Source organism: Pterocles gutturalis, unplaced genomic scaffold (genome assembly GCF_000699245.1).
Source record: "Pterocles gutturalis isolate BGI_N339 unplaced genomic scaffold, ASM69924v1 scaffold30667, whole genome shotgun sequence".
Taxonomy (NCBI): domain Eukaryota; kingdom Metazoa; phylum Chordata; class Aves; order Pterocliformes; family Pteroclidae; genus Pterocles; species Pterocles gutturalis.
In genome coordinates this window covers 85768-105345 of record NW_010114057.1, presented here as the reverse complement: position 1 = coordinate 105345, position 19578 = coordinate 85768, and the positions used below count along the sequence as shown (strand labels likewise).

Here is a 19578-nt window from a genome sequence, read left to right as displayed (position 1 = left end):
AAGAGCGGAAGCCATTCAGGGTATACTTCAACTTTCAAATTTAGTATGAAATTAATGCTAAAGGGAACATCTCCTTGACATGACTTGCTTGAAGAGTTCAAAGCAGCAGTGGGATTGGCATGTAAGAAAATGTGACGCACAGCCAATTTCCTGCATTGCTCAGTGGCTAAACTGATGCTCAGAATTTTGGAAAACTCTTGGCAGAGGTCTAGTGAAACACTTCCAGGTCAGAGCCTGGAGCTTGCAAACATATTTGCATGTGATTTACCAGATTACCCACCCACTTAGAAGCCTAGAGTCAAACATTAGTCAGATGGGTCTGATAATAATTATCCATCTGCTCTATTTTGATTTCTTTTAAGCATATTACTTCTATGGTTGGAGTATAACTATTACCATGTATTTGTGAGGCATGCAACTTAGACCGAACAAAAATGAATGATGGTGCTTTCAGGAGGCTAGCGTCCCAACTGTTACACTAGGATGGCAAAACATCGTCTAACTGTTTTGTTTTCCTTTCATGCTACAGATGCCCCTGATATTCCCCAGGAGCTCAGCTGTGAAACTTCAAACTTTCTGATAATAAAATGCACCTGGAAGCCAGGTAGACCCAGTGGACTGTATGGAACACGAAGGACAAAGTACAGTTTATTTGAAAGGTAAAACAATTCAGCTCTAAAAGGAGTAAAAGGGTAGAACTGGAATATATCCATTGCTACCTGTGACTTACTGCACCATGCCTATTTGACTGAGATAGTCTCCATTTTTTAGAGCCTAAAATACTTTTCAAGAGTTTGTGGAAGTTGAAACTAAACTAAACTTGGAGAACCCTTGTCTAGCTCTGTACAATTCCAATGGGAGTTAAGGAAGGCTTTTCCCAAAGTCTTAATGCCAGTATGAACTCATGAGAATATAAAGGGCTTGGTGTGTCAGGCTGCTGCCAACATGTAGATAAGACCAATATGACAATACAGGGAGATAATAGGAGTCATTCACTAATTTTTAAAATTTGTTTTATGTGCAACCTTTGTCAGATCATCTGTCAGACATTTACTGGGCTTCTGCTATGCAAGATGACAGAAACTCACTGAAGAACAATTGTAAGACAGGCCATGGGGCATTTCCCAAATGCTACTAGGGAAAACAGTAATAAGCCTACACCCATTCTCCTCCCAGCATTAAGAACTAGATCATGTAGAGCAGGTAAAGTGCCTGTTCCTTGGAAAATCTTGAAAGGGACAAATAACACTGGCATCATCTCCAGAAAGAATGGAAGACTTTCCACTAGTTTGTCTTACTTCATAGGCCATGGAAAGCCTTAAAAGTGAAGAATTGTTTTGGAGTAGCACTTGCAAATGGGATTCCTTGGTGAGTGTGATAAGAAGTTAGTGAGGAGTCAACAAAATTCATGTGGTGAGGAAGCTCCCCCACAATGGCGAAAGGAGTAGTCAGGGAAAGGAGCCAGGAGAGGCCTGAGTCATACAAACTGATGGGAAATGGAGTCTCATGGTGGCTTTGAAGCAAGTCAGAGGCATTAAGGATTGAGTTATGGTCACAGATGTTGTCCAGCATGCTAACGCTAAAAAAGTAATTGTGTGGGGTGTAAAAAGGTGGACAAAACAGAGCAGGTATTCAAAGGAAAGCACCTCCAGTCACTGGCTGCCTATATTCAGCTCATGAACGAGGATGTAGTTCAGACTTGTTTTGTTCAGCCCAAAGCTCTGAGGATATTGTCATGCATTTCAGGGTAAATATTCTGATCTTTGTTCCCAGCCCACACTGAGCTATTGAAGTAGAGAGAGCTCAGAGCTTGTCTAGAACACAATAAAAATGCCAGAAGGAAGAAATTAAACTTGTGCTACTGCATGAGAGGTTTACACAGATTGTAATTAAAGCAACTTCTCTATAGGTACATACATGCAGATACACACTTTAGATTTTACCCCTAAAGACGTAACTCTGGTCTTGGCTGTTACCAGCCTGCCTCTCCAGCTTTTGATTTGTAAACGGCTGGGACTAGTGGATGTATCCCAGGTAGCAAACCTTAGTTTAGATTTGGCAGGACTGATAGAAAGATGTACTGTGTGTCTGCCTAGTTCAGAAAGCAATTAAGAACATTCTTTAAATGCAAATGTATGCTGATCTGAACACAGATACTTCAAAAGACCTGTGAGGTGGTTTTACAGGACCTACCTGTTTTCCAGGCTTTTTTGAAGTGAGGGGATGGAAATGTTATGCTAGTGGAAAAGGAGAGTTTCACATGAGAATAAGGCAAGTCATGACTGATGGCACTTTAACCTGTGTTGTGGTGTTAGATATGTCTCTGCAGTAAAATAATTCTGTAAGCTAAGTAGCAGTGGACCCATCATCTTTACTGTGTTTTCAGTCTAGACTTCTAACTGTTGCTAGAAATTATCTTATTCAAAAATTAAGTTGTTCCCCCAACCTTTTTACTTTGTAGAATATCTGGTAAGAATGTTTCATGTGAAGTCAATGAAATGAACAGGGAGCGTGTCTGTGGCTTTCCAGTACTGGCTGATCAAAAAACCTATGATTTCATATTAGGTGTCTCTAATCCTATTGGGCAAACACAGTCATCGCTTTTGGTCGATTTAACTCAAAGAGGTAAGACTTAAGAATTACAAAGGCAAAAAGATATGTTTACAGCATGCTAACTATTTGTTTGTTTGGGGTTTGAAGAACTCTGACATGGTATACTTGTTGTTATTTTGTTTTATTGTCACCAGTACTTTGCCATGTTCCATAATTTAAACTTGAAAAGATTGAGGCAATGATTAGGTGTACAGGGAGATGACAGTTCTTGACAGATTGTATACACTGCTATGTGGATAAATGCTACTTGTGATCTAATAATTAGCTATCTGCTGTTTATGTATTACTTCATGTTCTATTACACATCAATAATTAAAATTTAGGTATAGCTTTGTGGACTGTGAGAGACCCTGTATATCAGTGTCTGCTTATAGGGCAAAATCTTATGCAGGTTTACAACAGCAGGATTTGTAGCGTAAAACAAGTAGCACTAAAAGGAAAAAGATGATAGCAGGAGTATTACCTGTTATTGGTAAGAGCCATGATCATCTGCTGTCATGGTTTGTAGAAAGAAATAACTTATTTTGTTAAACCTTCAGTTCAAACAAGGAATTGGAGAAGATGACACCTTTCTAGTGCTGTCTTCCTTGTCTTTTTCCATCTGCCTCTACAACCACAGGTGAAGTTTCAGGGATTCCTGATGGTTACAGCATTCTGCCATTCTCTCTGAAACACTGAATTTGAAATGAAAGATGGTGTGGTTGTTTTGTCCATGTTTCAGTTCAACTAGCCCAAGATTAGAATTCTCAGAGTAAATTGGCATGTCCTAGAAAAGCATAATTTGTTTCTGTTAATTATAAACCGGGGTGTTTTGCACCCAGTTGATATGACTGGTATTTCCTATTTGTTTCCTTCCCCTTCTTTCCCTCACTGTCCACTTAATTCCCAACATAGAACACATACTTCCTTAAGGGTAACTGGACCAATTCCAACAGTAGAGATATTATTCTCTGATGGCTATGAATAGTAGTACTGAATATTCTTGAAAAGTTCCAGAAAGGACTTTTGGGGAGGGAGAAGTTGCTCAGTAGTCCTACTCTGTCCTAGTCTGCAGATTTTAAGTTCTAACTTACAAAGCTCCCAGAAGGTGAACACAGTGCAGTGAATTTCATCTGTCTCTGTGTTCCCTTGAAATAGCCCATGTTTCAGTGTTTGATAGCTGAGAAGAACATCAGGAATAAGATCACTTGCAGGTGCCTTCCCAGCACCAGCAGTCCTAGTTGCTGATCAGATCACTTATTTGTCCTGATTCTCTTTGATCTTTTAAAATCAGATTTTTCTAAACTAAAGTGAATGTTTTTTTCTTAGAATTGAGGGGTTTTTCTTTATTTTTTAAGTTCATCCAAAAACTCCAGAAAAGTTAACTGTTTCTGGGAACAGCTCTACAAGCGTCCATCTGCGTTGGTTTATAAACGGCAGCTTTGCTGAGATAAGGCTTCTGTGTCAAATTGAAATTAGCAGTGGTCACTCTGAGCGAAAACTGGTAAGTGTGGCTTTTAATGGATTGGGCTTTTTTGTCTCAAATGTTGATCTTTTTCACTGAACTAATCACATTTCAAATTCTTGTCTCTCTAAGAGCTTCATTCTGATCATATTATTAAATGGTGAATGTAGTAATGACTAGAAGTTCATCTACTGAAATCAGAAAAAGTTCTTCTCACCTCCATTGTTGCCTGCTTTTGTTGTTGTTGTTGTTGTTGTTGCTTTTAGACAATTTAGAGAAAAGTCAGGTTACACACTGTAGTATTTGGTACTTGGAGAAGGTGCTTAGTGCTTTTTGCTGATCCTTTAGGTAACAGTCCTTCTGCTTTGTCCTTTCTCATGCAAACTGGATTAACACCCACTTGTTCCAGGATGCACTGCTGCCCTGCAGACTTCCACAGTGGTTGTTTCAGATTGCCTCTTGCAGTCTGTAGTTGAATTTGTATTTTTTTCTTTTTCCCTCCCTCATTTGTTTCCTGTCAGCAATTGACACGCATGTGGCTGTAATAGGGAGCTGCTAAACCTGCTCCTGTGCCAGTGGTGTAGAGACAGGATAGGGAAAGATTCTGCCACTCCGTGTATCAGTAGGTAATCTCCAGTGAAGACCTCTGTGGCTGGAGAAAAGGTGGTATTTCTTCTGGTTGGGGCTCAGATTTTCCAGCATTCAGGCTTCCAGCTGCTGCCTGGCTTTAGTGCTCTGCATCACCAGCTGGAGCTGCATATTTACTCTGCTGACTATCAGAGGAGCTTAGGATGCTGATTTAGGCACCAGCATCAGATATTGAGTGTAGGTTGTGGGAATATATCCTCTTCTTCCGTATTGCCTAACTTAGTGTGGGGTGATCTGTGTCACTGGGGAAGCCTAATGGTAGAACTGTGTGTTCAGTTGGCCTGAGGTTTACCCCCAAACTCTGTGTGTTCAGATGGAGTTATCTGACCAGCTTGGGTAGGCACATGCCGATTTACCAGGTCTTGGTGCACAGAGCCTAAATTTGTAATTTGTACATATTAACCTCAGAGGGTGCTTTTTACAATGCTTGTTTGATTTTTAGCAAGAGTATTCTATTATCCACTGCATTTAGTTGCCTGTTGGGTGCAGCCTTGAATAAAGTAACTCAAGCTACAGAAGTGATGCAGCTAAAGACTGAAGATAATTATTGTATACATTGCCTCTAAAATAATAGGGTGGTAGTTAATGCATTATCTATAAGAGTATTTTCAGAATACTTTCAGAGCACTTAATGAGTGTGGAAGCCTTAAGTAGTACCTAGAGATAAGGTACTGCAAAGAAAATCATAGATATCTTTGGAATTAACAGCAGAAGGAACTGGCTTTTAGATGTACATAAGAGCTTTGACAGATGAGCTGTGCTGGATCTTGCTGTGTAGTCTGATATACCCTCACCCACGGTTGTTTGCATTTCTCTGCTCCCGACAGTTACTGCCTCTGGAGCAGTCAGCAGGGGAAGCAAACACCTGAATGTCACCTGCCCCCATCTCAGCTAGCTTAAACCGCTAGAAGAGTAGGTTTGCACAGTTCTGTCTAGTCACAGTTAATGCTGCTCAAAGCCTGAGGCACACACTTGCTTATGAAGTCTGCTACCAGGTCAGTCATTTGGGGCAGTGGGAGATGGTAAGGTCTTACACTCCCACAGCATTTCACTGCATGTGTATCGGAGCCCTAAGCCACAGATACTTTGAAGTACACGATCAGCTTGGTGGAAGGTTTTACAGCCTTGTTATGTTGTCGTTGGTTGCTTAGTAAAAAAAAAAAACCTCCAAGAGTTCCCTGTAATAAATAAAAGTAGCTGTGAAATTGTTATGGGGTTTTACATGGCATTTTGAGGATGTTTTCAGAAGCTTTTCCATCCATAGGAGGGATTGTTGGCTTTTTTATATTTTTCAAGTTCTCATTTGGCTTTAGAAATGCACAATTAGTTGCAGCTTGAAGTCACTTCTAGTCCAGCTTCTGGCATCTGTGGTGCACATGTGTTATAATTAGATTCAGTAAAAAATATTCCCAGGCTTAGGGTTTCCTTAAGTAGTCATGAAACTGAAATGCTTCCTAGACTCGCACCATTTTAAGAATAATGGGAGAGACCAGTCCTGTCAAAAGAGCTGTGAATAGAGATCACCTGGGTAAGACTTGGATACTGTCTTTTGCAAGACAAAGGACTGCCTGGGAAGAATACTGCATGATAAGCATCTTGTTCAGACAGACTGCCCTTAGCATGCTTCCATGTGTATCTTAGGAAAAAGGCCCAGTTTGATATGCACGTGCACAGTGCAAGTTCTGGACACCAGAGGTGAAATCCTGGCCTGCCTCATGCGGGCAGAAGTTTTGCTGCATAAAGGAGAAGGGGAACTGGACGGGATAGATGGGAAGCAGCAGCCTGCTACTCTGTGCAGAGCTCATTCTGTTGAAGGCTCATCAGTGTTCTCTCTTCTTTTCATGCTTTATATCTCAAAGGTGCTACCTACTGTCATATTTCAACTTCTGTGCTATATATGACTTTATTTAGCAGCGCTCTGAAAAATTTTCCTTTCTTTAGGGAGACTATGTAGGAAATATTTTTCTTTTTCAGTGATTTCTTTGTATGTCTTGACTGCAGCTTTTTTTTTCAGACTGTTGGTATTCTTGGGGAAAAGTACCACCTTTTTAGGTGTTAACTTCCAGTGTAATCTAGGGGAAAAAATATATATGTAACGTGTCAATTTCTGTAAATTTTTAACAGCACAATGTCTCCATGGCTGGTGGAAAATTCTCAACTTACGCAGCTCAGCTGAACGCATTGCACCCATATACCAAATACCAGTTCAGGGTGCGCTGTTCTGCTGCTGACCACTTCTGGAGGTGGAGTGACTGGAGCAGGATAGAGGAGCACACAACGTTGGAAGCTCGTAAGTTTATTTAATTCTTTGATGTTAAAATGTTGAACTTGTGAAGCCATATATTTTATGATTAGCCATCTAAAAAGCTAACTTTTTAATAGGTGTTAAATTGACTACTGTGCAACTTGGAAAAAAATAAAACCTCTTTTATTTTTTTTCTTAGCTCCTGCAAGAGGGCCAGATATCTGGAGAGAGAGAAGTCCTTCTGGAAAAAGTCTAAAAGTTTTCTGGAAGGTAGATAAGACACTTAAAGTTTCAAAATGTAATGTAATGTAACTCAATGAAAAGCTGTTTCCTTACTCTCTGATAAAGAGTGAAGTTTATAGTCAATAAGTCAGACTGCTTTTCTTGACTTTTTATAGAACCATCCAATGAGACAAATATTTTTCCCCAATGAAAATACCGTTAAAGTTTTATAATTTAAACATTGCCTTGAGAAATATTTCAGAATTATTTAAATGTTATTAATTATTTAAGAATTAAATTTTTGATACATCCCAGCTGAAGATTAAAAATTTACGAGCTTATGTGTTAATTCTCAAAGTCACACTTAAGTAACTCTTCTCTGCCTTGTAGTCCTGTAAAGATCAGAACATTCAATTCATATTATCCTATGTCTTCTTTTGATTATTTCATTTTAGTTTTAATGCCCTCTTTGTCCTTTTGTAGCCTTTATCCCTTTCTGAAGCCAATGGAAAAATAGTTTCTCATGAAGTGTCCTGCTACCTGCTAGAGACACCACTGGAGTACAAAGAAGTCACCGAACCCTCAAACAGCACTGAGATAAAACTTGGAAAAAATGACTGTGTAATTACTGTTGTAGCCAAAAACCATGCAGGCTCGTCTCCTGCTTCAAGGATAACAAGCGTGGAACTTCCAAGTGGTGAGTGCTCTCAGCAGAGACCTAAACACCTTCAAAGCTTGGGGAATACCTGAGATGAGAATTGAGAAATAAGATGATACATGCTTTGTTTTTTTGTGTTTGGTTTCTGGTTTATTTACTCACCCAAATCTACTGGGTTGGAGAAGAAAATAATCGCTGCTGTGCTTTTAGGGTAGTGTCTCACCAATTATTTGTGCTCTCTGCATAAAAGGAGGGTGATAGTGTGCAGCCTCTGCAGCTATTTGCGCTTTTCTGGAGTCCTCCCAGGAACAACAAGGATGAGGCTTCAAAGCATTAGTGTTGATTTCTGATCTCTAGGGAGCTCATTTTATTTCTGTGTGTTCTTGTTGAGACGCTGAAAAGTGTTACATGCTAAAGAGAATCCGAATAAAGATTTGGTGGTGTTGTGTGGCTTTTTAAGGGGAGAATTGTCAGCTCAATGCCTATGAGCTCTGCAGGAGAATACTAATTGGGCTGGTTGGTGAAATGTTGGCACCCTTGTGCTAGGAGCTAGGGTTTGAAAAGGAGGTAGGACTTCAGCTTTCCAATTCAAACACTGCCACTCTTGCTGCAGCCCTTTGTAAAGGAAGATAGCTGAGCCAGGTTAGTGGTTTTCTGTGCCTAGCACTGAGCTTGGCGAAGTGGTAATACTGCACGTGGCTGTTGAGGCTCCTCGCTTCCCTGCACAGCAGGAAGAGTGTGTCTCCCAAAGCCCAAACCTGTAGTTCTACATCTGGCCAATGCTCTTCAGGGAGGACAGGTTTACACAGCAAGGCCCCTCTCTGTTTGCCAGGAACGTGTGGTGCTGCCTCTCCTTCCTCCCCCCAGAGAACAGGTATCACAGTTGCCCGTCTTGCAACTCAAGTTCTGGTAACACAGTGCCATCTCTGGCAGGAAGAAACGTGCTTTGACTGGGATTCACAGTGAGAGAAATAAAAGTTTGTTTCTATGCAAAGATAGACCATTGCTCTTAATGTTTTTTTGTGCTTCTGCAAAACACCAATACCTAAAAGTATATTATTAGTCTGCTCCTTGGAAGGAAAAGTGCCTGTATGGGACAGCTGAATGAATTAAAATGCTTTTATAGCTCTCCTTCAGCAGTGAAAGAACAAGACTCTGAGTCGGGGGAGGTCTCTGTAATTGGTTTGTGGTGTGGGACAGCTGATAGCAGCTGGAGCTTTGCATTCATTTATAGCTTTCTCTCAGATGTCTGAGGTTCCCTTTGGTGTTACCCAACTTGTACTCGTTGAAGACTTGCTCCCAAGTTGGTATAGGAATTATCTGAGTCACTGACTGGAGTCATGAAAGATGACTCAGTCACTGAACTGGATGACATTTCTGCCCAAACATCTTTTCTGGCTGCTTCCTGTGTACGGTCTGTAAGTGCTTTCAGTGTCCGTAAGAGAGCAGTGGCTCTGAAGCTTGAGATCTGCTGAGGTTTTGTGAAAACCGAAAACACAAACAAAGGGTACTCTGCCTTAATTAATTTGTCACTGTCTCTGAGAAGTGCTCTGTAGAGAGTCAGGGTATATAATCTGGCTATTATAGGCTCCCCTACCACAGTAGCACTCTAGTGCTGGTAGTTATTTCTACTAGTCTAGGCTGCAGCTATAAATACTCCAAAATAAGCAGTACTGCCCTGGATGAATTTCTAGTCATCTGGCTCAGGAAAGACAATTGAGTGTGGTGTATTTAAGCATTTTTTAGAGAGCATGTGCTCACTGTCAGTAAGAAGTCTTTCCTGTAAATAGGAAAATTAAAGCAGTCTTATTAGAAATGTGCTCTCTTTCCAGCATGATAGAAGTGTAGTTTCACTGTGTGCATAGTAGTTTTTTAGGGAAAAGTATTGACAGACTTCCAGAGTTGACTTGTCTTTTTTTAATCATGTGTGTCTTTCTTGCCATGAGCAAGCTAGAGAAGGATTATACACTTAGCTGTGTGTTAAGATTAGTTAGAAATAGACAGTCCTTTAACATTCACAGCACATCTGTGAGAGTAAAGTCTTCACAGCACTGCTTCTTAAAAACAGCCCTTGCACTTAAGCCTTCCATAGTTTATGGCTTTAATAGCATGAAATAATAGACTCAGTAGGGAGCATAAATGAGAACACTGAAAAAGGAAAAACTGAAACCCTGAGATTGTTGCAGATCTGTTGTGGGGCCACAGCCATTGTGGTAGTCTTTGGAAAACATCCCTTAGCTCAGCCGTGCAGGGAAGCTGCAGGAATCAGAAGTTGTTCCCAGATCTGATCACTTCAAGGGGAGTTAAATCTTTGATAATCAGAAACAAGAAAAATAGACTAAAGGGAAAGCTTTTTTTTTTTTTTCTTTTTTTCCCCTTCCCCCACCCTCTACATTTACCCTTGCAAGGCTGGAGCCTCCATAAAGTTCATCAGGGATTTGACTTTTGCTGCTGATTGTCAGCAAAAAAATGGTAGTCCATGGTTAGGTGAGTGACAGCAAGACACTTTGAAAGAAACACAAAGCAAACTGTTTGATGAAGTGACAGGAGGAATTTCTAGCTGGAGGCTCCTGCCAAATTGGTGTCAAGTCAGATTTGAACCTGACATCTGCTGTAATTCCTTACTTTGAAAAAGTGCTTTTTAAGCCAGTCCTGAGCTGCAGCACTTCTCGTCATCGTACTTAAAGCTGGCTGAGGGATTTGCTGCAGGCTACATCTGATTTCCAGCACTTCAGAAAGCATAGCTGAGCGCATCGTTTCAAATTTAACAGTACCGAGAGCGTGTCTCTTGTTCTTAGAAATGACTGCAGTTTATAAAACCTTTGTGCTGTGGCTGGAAGGCTTTCTTCCAGCTTGGACTGCAGATAAGTGTCTGCTCTCTGATGGATTTTTTGTGTCATCTTCATTGCAGAAAATGTCAAAACAGATCGGGCTGTGGCAATGGGGAATGGAATTTATATTTCTTGGAATTCTTACCCCAACATGACCTGTGGCTACATAGTAAAATGGTGTCATTCATCTGGGTCTGAACCCTGTAGCGTGGACTGGCAGAAATTTCCTTCAAATACAACAGATGCAGTGATAAAGTCTGGTAAGTCAGAAGCAATTTTTTGTGAGTCTTTCTGGTTGAGAGCCTGAGCAGTGAGTAGAACAAGAGTAGCACCAATGCTATAGGTTAAAGATTGCTGCATTGCTGTGTGCTTGTGTATATAAATGAACCCCTTCTTGTTTCTGTGTTTATTTTAATTTCTTACATGGCCTTGCCAAATCAGTATTGATTTAACCATTATCATCCTGTGTTTATTAACTGCTTTGAAAATACCTCTTCTAGCTACACCCAACAACTTCCTAACTCAAGCCTAACACATAATGGTTAATCTAGGGTTTGGGGTTTTATTTGGATTCTAAACATAAACAGTGCTGCTCAGGATGGGGGGAAGACTAATCCGTTGTTTTTACATGAGGCAGATTTTTTTAAGTGTGACCTCCATGTGTTGGCTTGCTGTCAGCAATTGAAATTTCCTGGAACAGGGCACATTCCTGGTCTCTAGATGCTGGTGGGCAGATCAAGGAAATGAAACTCAGCTGTGGTGGGACTAGTAGGAGCAGAAGAGGAAAGAGAGGACCCAAGAAAGATGTAGGATTTTTCTCTGCTGTCTAAAAGGGTATATAGAAGAGTTTAGTATATAAAGTCTCCATCAGATAAAACAACTTGGACCTGCGTACATAGGAAAGTTGGGGAGGAGTGGGACCTTTGGGGGGGAAGGCTGGGGATTATGTTTTCCTGCCTGTAAGTCCAACACTATGTCTATGTTTTTCTCGTTTGTGCTGCCGAGAGCCTGCGTTTTCTAAGTCTGTCCAACAATGCACTGCACTAGTACTGAGCTCTTTCCTGGGATGCTTCTTGCAGCACATTGTGGGAATTACCAGGCTGCTAGGGCTGGGCTAAAGCTGGCAGGTTCACCTCTGTCATTAGTGCTGCCAGGAGAATCTCTCAGGCTGTACCTGAACTCTTGCAAAACCCACTTGACTTCTGCAGAGTGTCAGAGTGGCGCCTTGTTTAGAAAAAAATCTTTGAAGTAGTGTACACTGCTGATTTGAGGAAGTGGTAGAATATTTACACATTGTAGTATCAAACTACAATGTAGTATCAAACACCTATGCCTCCACCAAAGACACATAAAGTGAAAATTTGATGATTATGTTTTGTAGAATCAGTTCAGACCTGGATTTCATTGCTAAAGTGCTTCACTATCACTTTTGAGAGTTCTCTGAATTTCTTTTGTACTGTTGCTGTAATAAACCTAGGTATTTCAAAATGCATTTGTATTTCTAAGGAGGAGGCAGGATCTACATGGCTGCCGTGGGAGGAAAGGAAGGGAATTGTTTCTGGTAACTTCAGTCTGTGTTTCCCCACGGAAAGAGCAATTTATGCAATTTGAGTAGCTTGTTTTGAATCTTATTTGTTTAGAACCAAAATTTGTCTGGGAGATAGATTTGCTTACTGCTTCTAAACCGCATCTGATGGCATAGCTTTTATAGGAATTACAAGTGGGGATAGTATTTATACCTAACACTGTGGTCTAAGACTGTTATTTTTTAATACGTTTTTATGTAAGTCTGCATCATGTGAAAGCGAAAAACATCACACTGCATATGTGAAATATTCTTACAGAGATTTTGTCTTGCAGCTCTCTTTAGACCTGGTGTGAGATATAACTTTTCACTATATGGCTGCAAGTCCAGTGGATATCAGTTACTGAAAAACATAACTGGGTATATGAAAGAGCTGCGTAAGTGCACTTTATCATTCAGGATCTTTACAAAGTGAATTTATACTGTGTGTATTTCTAGCTCAGTGCTGGCAGAAGATTGAAACTAGAATCCCTATGCAGTAGTACTGACTTCTGCTTGTTTTCTGTATATAATTGTAGTACATTTATCCAGCCACTTCCAGTTCCCAATATGCAATAGCCCTCTGTTCTCCAGCTTGTGTGGTGACACAGGGTGTCACAGAGGTTTGCTCTGAAGATAGTGGTCTTCAGAGTTGAAGTCACAGGCATAATTTGAACCACAGGGCTGGGGTCACTTCTGCAGGAGAGGCAGCAATTTTTTTTTGATTTGTCAAGTCAAAGTAAACTTCTGAGTATATTTGGTACAGCTCAGTAAATATAAAAGTTGTCCACAATATTTCTGTTTAAAAGCATTTCTTACACCAGAACTAGATCCTAGAATACAAGCCACTTTGAGAATTGCACTTGTATTCCCTCCCGTACCAGCCCCATCTGGGTAACTGCGTTTTGATCAAGGGCTGAGTTTTGCTTGCCTGCATTAGTGTCTGAATGCTGTTTGTTCCCAGGAAGCAGAACATGGCTTTACCCTTTAACATCACAACTGTATTGTATTGTAACTACAGCACCCATTTCATAGAATCATAGAATCATAGAATGGTTTGGGCTGGAAAGGACCTTAAAGATCATCAAGTTCCAGCCCCCCTGCCATGGGCAGACCAGGTTGCTCAAAGCCTCATCCAGCCTGGCCTTGAACACCTCCAGGGATGGGGCGTCCACAGCTTCCCTGGGCAACCTGTTCCAGTGTCTCACCACCCTCACAGTGAAAAATTTCTTCCTAATGTCTAGTCTAAATTTACCCTCTTTTAGCTTATACCCGTTACCCCTTGTCCTACCACTACACTCCCAGATCAAGAGCCCCTCCCCATCTCTCCTGTAGGACCCCTTTAGGTACTGGAAGGCTGATAGTAAGTCTCCTTGGAGCCTTCTCTTCTCCAGGCTGAACCCCAACTCTCTCAGCCTGTCCTCATAGGGGAGGTGCTCCAGCACTTCACTTTGAAGTTTAATGTGTTTTCTGATAAAATAGTTTGCTTGGAAAAACTGAGCTGCTGACATAATCTGAACCCTTGGAAATGCCATTGTTTATTAAAGGCGAAGTTAAGGCAATTTTACCAGAAATTCGACTTTCAGACATTTGTATCTCTGTCCGGAACAGTTTCCCAGGAGGTTTTTCCATATATGTTCTCAATACATTGGAAGCTTTCAGGGTAAAAGGATAAAGACTAGGTGGGACTGAAAATGCATCAAACATACAGTAAAAATTTATTAGGAACTGAGAAATGTATTCACTTTGCACAAGAGCATAGATTCATTCTAAAACTTCCAATTTCGTTTTGGACAGATAACCACCAAGATAAAAATGGATGCATTCTTAAACATGAGTTCAGCACTGATAGATCAATGCCAAATGTCAGACTAAGTTCTGATGCACTAGACCTTACACAATATCCGCTGTAGCACTTTCAGTGGGGTACGGGTACTGGAATAAGGACTTGTGATGCCTGCTAAGAGTAGTTCTTTTAAGCTGAGGTAGATTTCCATGATAGGAATTTGTTTAATTTGTTTAATTTAAAGACAAGCTATGAAGTCACAGAGTTAAAGCCTTTAAAAGCAAGTAATGCTCTGAATGTTTATGCAATCTTTTGAGGTTTGTTGCAGGAAGAAGGGTATTTACATGTATGGGTCTGTAAGAAGGCTGCCGAAGGAGAGATTTTTCTTTCAGCTTCTGTTAGTGGATAATACTGCAGTAATTAATAACAATGAGACAACATACTTGTATTTTTATAGTATCACCTGCTAAGTCTTTGCACATGTTCTTGACAGTGAGGGAAAAGTATTCAGGAAAAAGTTGAAAATGCTAGCCCTGAAATAAAACTCATAAAACACTTACGTGGATTCAGCATGTAATGATATGGTGGTTTCTTATTAGCATTTTCCTTCATAATATTCCCTACAGCTCCAAAACGTGCACCCAATTTTACTGTAGAAGAAACTTCTTCAGATTCTATATTGGTAAAATGGGAAGACATTCCTATTGAAGATTGTCAGGGCTTTTTAGAGGGATATCGGCTTTCCTTTGCAAAAGGTGAAAAAGATGCTTTAAAACCTAGGCTTTCGGAATCAGGTAAGTGAAATCTATAAATTGCAACTGCCTTGCTCATGCCTTTTTTTCTTTTTTTTTTTTTTCCTTTTTCTTTTTTTCTTCTTATTTTTTTCTCTTTTCTTTTTTTCTTTTTTAAATAATTTAATTTCACTTTAAAAAAAGATGCATTTATCATAACTCAGTTGCATTACTCACTGGCATAATTGGCCCCTGATATGTGACAAAGACATTTGAAATAATCAGTTCCTTGTGTGGTTAAGACAGTTGTTTTTTAATAAAAGAAAAAATGTGGAGAAAACCCTGGCTCACTGAGGCCATAGAGCTACGTAGTGACTAAGTGTCAATGTGGCACACTGCCCTGTGTACATGAGACATGGGGAGGTTACGTAGCTATGTTTAGTTGGGTGTATTCTTCCAGTACCCATCTTGTATGGACATCTCCGTACAGAACTGAAGCCTGACTCACATTAGCATAAGAGGACGAACAGGAGTGTAAGAAACTAAAGTCAGTCTGCTGCAACAACATAATCCTGTGCTGTTTCGTGGTGTGTAAGGAAGCGGCATTGCTAGGATCCTTTATTTCAGTTTATGCAGGCTGTTCTTCAGGTTTCATATGCTGACTTCAAGGAAGTTGTGCTAGAGCTGAGGCTGTCTTTGTGAATCCTTTCTTACAAAGTTATGCTTTTGTTGCTGCTTCCAAACAAACAGGGAATCCAGAACTTAAAGTTAAGAATATCACTGACTTAACAAAGAAGTCTTTGAAAATACTGGATCTTCAAGGCAAAACAAGTTACCAACTGGACCTACAAGCCTATACTGCTGGTGGGTTGAGCCCTCCAAACAGCCTCTATGTGGTGACAAAGGAGGACTGTAAGTTGAATATCTCTGTTCATTAATAGTCTTCTGCACAGGAGCTGTACAATGTATATAAAGCTGAGCTTATTCTGTTTTTTTTTCTGGTCCCCTTAGGTAGTTTGGGTCTTCAGTTTAATTTTTATTTATTTATTTAGCTATTTTTAAATACAAAAATTGGTACAATTCAGGGTGAGGAAAAGATCCTTTCCTATTACTGCTACCTTGTAGTTCATCGTAATGTATGCAAGAAAAATAACTTCCAAACTACTGCTAAATATGGTGGAGTATGAACTTGGTCCTCTCAGGCAGCTCGTTGTTTTTGTCACATTTCCCATGATGAATATCTGCGAGTACATGGCGGGAGGAAAGACATTGTGGAAATACTTACCAGTTTTTATAATTATAAACAGATGCCTCTCTGCTTTGTATTCAGTTTCATTGATCCTCTTACAGAAACAAACCCAGAAAGACAGTTAAAAAATATATTGACTTTTGGAGAAGGCGGGGGGGGGGAAACTATTCCATATGGAAGACTAAACACTGGGGTGCAACTGAAATACAAGAAAAATCAAACTTGAGGCACTTAACATCAATGGAGGAGGGTTGTGGGAATGTATCAGAGCTCAACCCTGGGGATTAGAAGCATTGCAAACCATATAAAAGGCAGTGCAGTTTGTGCAATGAGTTTTTGGCCTATGAGAGCCATTACCAGAGATTTGGGCAGCTCAAGTAACATGAAAGTGCAATGCTAGTGCATACTGAGAACAGAATTACAGTGGCAGTAAGTCTTGTGTTGCATGTAAAGCCTTTTGCAATTAAGCAATCAGAGGGAAGTATACGCCTATTCCTGTAGTGATCACCAAATCAGCTCTGTTTATGGATGGACTTTTTCTCTTCCAGCAAAGGGGAGGTGTATAGCATGGGTCACTGTTTGCAGATGGCTGTTCAGTGAGATTTATGAAATGGTCTCTAATCTGTGGGAATGTTAGAAAAGGCATAAAACTTGCTGGTAACTTTGGATATATATATACTGTTTTTTTTCTTTTTTGTCCCCCAGCTGTGGGATTAATCATTGCAATTCTCATCCCTGTGGCAGTGGTTGTGCTGCTTGGAGTGCTGGCCAGCATCTTCTGCTACCGAAAGAGGGAATGGTAAATGCCTGCATTCAGTTCTGATCTTTTCCTGGATGTGTTTGCTTCAGTGCTAGTGTTTTCCATTATTTTAGTTACTCTTTGTTTTCTCTAAGTACCCAAAGATGTCAGTGGGCTTTTTTTAAAGGTGGGTGGCAAAAACACATTGTGGAAGGTGAGGGAGAAATTCAGTTGGAAAGAAGTCAGAGTGAGGAATTCAAAAAGGTTTTGCATGAGCCTGTCTCCCAGTGAGCACTGTTTATAAATAGTTCCCAAATGGAAAAAAGCTGGCGACATACTGTAATTTGTGAGCCATCCACAAACACGCAGGTAGACATCCCATTTTCAACTTTTTGTAAATGTGGCATATCAAGTTCCCCAGTTAAAAAAAAAAAAAAAGTTTGCTGGTTTTTTCCATTAAATACTTAGTGAAAGTGTAACACACTAAATCTTTTTGCCAGATGTCTTCAGTGTTCTGAATTTAAGGGGAACGTCCTGACTCCTTTTGTATATTAGCAATCTGTTTCAGGGCTTTGCAACTTTTAAAAATTTCTTCTTTCCACTTTAAAGGATTAAAGAAACATTTTATCCAGAGATCCCGAATCCTGAGAACAGTAAGGCACTGCAGTTTCAGAAGAACATCTGTGAGGTAACCCTGATTTTAAATCTAGTAAACTTCTGAAAGATACTTTGAGTAAAGAATTTTTTTGCAAACTTTGAGTTTTCTGTTCCAGTTGTAGAAAAAACTCTCTGACAGAGGGGAACAGAACAAGTTACAAGTTACTTTTGTCAGGTGCTATCTAAAGCTTTCTTGTTGTTAATGTAGTCACTTCCAATGTTTGAACTAGGAAAGGGCTGCTGCATTTCTCTCCTCCCACACTAATGAGAAGTGTTGGTACATGATAACCATGTGGCAGTAAGGTACCTGTCTTTGTCATAGTGTTAGGAGAAGTAGAAAGTGTGGAGAAGTACATACCACATCCCCAACCTCCTGGTAGACGTAGTAGCTGGAACTGGGCATAACATTTAAACTGCCTGGAATGGGTTATACGAAGCTGGGATCTAGGGAAAGCGTTTTCAAACACTTCCTTAAGAGTTTTCAAACACTTCCTTCAAGATGTGGTGTCTCTTTAAGTTGGCTAAAATACTTTTAATGTTAACAGGAATATGTGATGAGCCATAAGGTGAGAAATAAAATGGTTTTTTACATATTGTACTAATAGCAATGGGATGAGTGCAAGCCACAAGCCAGCATACTGGTTTAATTTGGGCAAGTTGTTGCTTTCAGGATTTCTAGGTCTTTTGGCTTGATCTCTCCCCCCTTTTCCTTTCTTTTAATTTCAGGGGAATAAGACACTTAAAACACTGGAAATGAACCCATGCACCCCCAATAGTGTTGAAGTGGTGGAAACACAGTCTGCAGCTCCCAAGATTGAAGACACAGAGATGGTGTCCCCAGCAGCAGACACCACTGTGCCTGAAGATGGCTCTGACTCAGAAACCGAGAACCATGTGGTTGTGTCCTACTGCCCCCCTATCATTGAAGAAGAGATCTCAGATCCCCCTCTGGATGAAGCTGTGGGGTCATCTCAGGTGGTTTACATTGACATCCAGTCAATGTATCAGCCTCAAATTAAACCAGAGGAGGAGCCAGAAATAGACCTAGTGACTACAGCAGGCTATAAGCCACAAATGCAGCTGCCTATCAGTGCTTTGAAAATAGAGACTCGCTTGCCTGCAGAGGAAGAATTGGAGAAAACTGCAGGTTACAGACCTCAAGCAAACACAAATGCCTGGAACATGGACACTCCAGACTCTCCTGGATCAGTTGAAAGCAACAATGAAAATGCGTCTTTCGGGAGCCCGTGCTCCATTAATTCCCGACAGTTTCTGCTTCCCCCAAAAGATGATGAAGACTCTCCCAAACCCAGTAACATAGGGTGGTCCTTTACACACTTTTTTCAGAACAAACCAAATGATTAACAGTGAGTCCTTGTTGCACCTGAACGTGCCATCTAAATAAGCTCTTATTCCTGATGCTGTAAAGAAAGGAGGAAAAGTGCAAAAGGCATGAATTATTCTTGGAGACAGTCAGCAGAGGTTCTAGTGAGCTGAATGTTGCCATGTTTAAGGTAGCAAAAGTGTTAATGTTCCATTTTAATAGAGGCCAAGAGGCCAAAGTTATAGAATTTAGTTATTACTCTAGTACAATATATTGGATATATGGGTATGGAGTTTAGAGCTCCTGATAATCATAGTCAAAAAGAACTCTGCCTACCTTCACATAGTGCTCCAAGATTAATACGGTCTTATGCAACTCATAACTTGGAAAGTTTGCTTTGCTTTGTTGTAGTTGTTCTCAACTGTGCATACTCAAATGATGCAGCCCCAACAGGTTTCCTTACTGAAGGTTTAATTTATCACAAACCTCAGCCTAACACATGGAAGCCATGTGGTTGGAAACTCTTTAAATCTTTTACCTAGTTATAAACTAAGAACAAATTAGAGTGCTATTTTTTTTTCTTCTCCCGTACGGAAGGGTATTGTCACTGTTTAACACTTCTGAAGCAATGGCCATTCAAACCTGTTGCTTTTTAACTAGACACTAGTTTCTGTACCTACTGTACAATGTTTATTCAATGTTTGACTCAGGGGTACAAACTTGGGGAAAAAAGTGTAACACTGATTTAAACCTCACAAGAACTGCATAAGGTTTAAAACTTTTTTTTTTAAACTTAGAATGCTCTATATTTTTTCTATCCTTTGGTTAAGGAGTTAATCTTTCCTAATGTATTGCACTAATGCATTT

The 19578-nt window shown here is 40.2% G+C and overlaps 1 protein-coding gene across 1 annotated transcript in view; it reads left to right on the top strand.

The window, feature by feature from the left end:
• LIFR (leukemia inhibitory factor receptor alpha) overlaps nucleotides 1–18933 on the top strand; it is a 26911-nt gene extending 7978 nt beyond the window's left edge. Inside the window, exons 7-19 of the mRNA XM_010074722.1 lie at nucleotides 530–659; nucleotides 2462–2625; nucleotides 3951–4096; nucleotides 6830–6995; nucleotides 7150–7220; nucleotides 7656–7869; nucleotides 10742–10921; nucleotides 12522–12623; nucleotides 14638–14805; nucleotides 15493–15654; nucleotides 16697–16790; nucleotides 17340–17418; nucleotides 18114–18933. Of these exons, the coding sequence (XP_010073024.1) occupies nucleotides 530–659; nucleotides 2462–2625; nucleotides 3951–4096; nucleotides 6830–6995; nucleotides 7150–7220; nucleotides 7656–7869; nucleotides 10742–10921; nucleotides 12522–12623; nucleotides 14638–14805; nucleotides 15493–15654; nucleotides 16697–16790; nucleotides 17340–17418; nucleotides 18114–18752 (2315 nt within the window). The 3' untranslated portion in view covers nucleotides 18753–18933. The remainder of the gene's footprint in view (nucleotides 1–529; nucleotides 660–2461; nucleotides 2626–3950; nucleotides 4097–6829; nucleotides 6996–7149; nucleotides 7221–7655; nucleotides 7870–10741; nucleotides 10922–12521; nucleotides 12624–14637; nucleotides 14806–15492; nucleotides 15655–16696; nucleotides 16791–17339; nucleotides 17419–18113) is intronic.
• The last annotated feature ends 645 nt before the right edge of the window (nucleotides 18934–19578 follow it).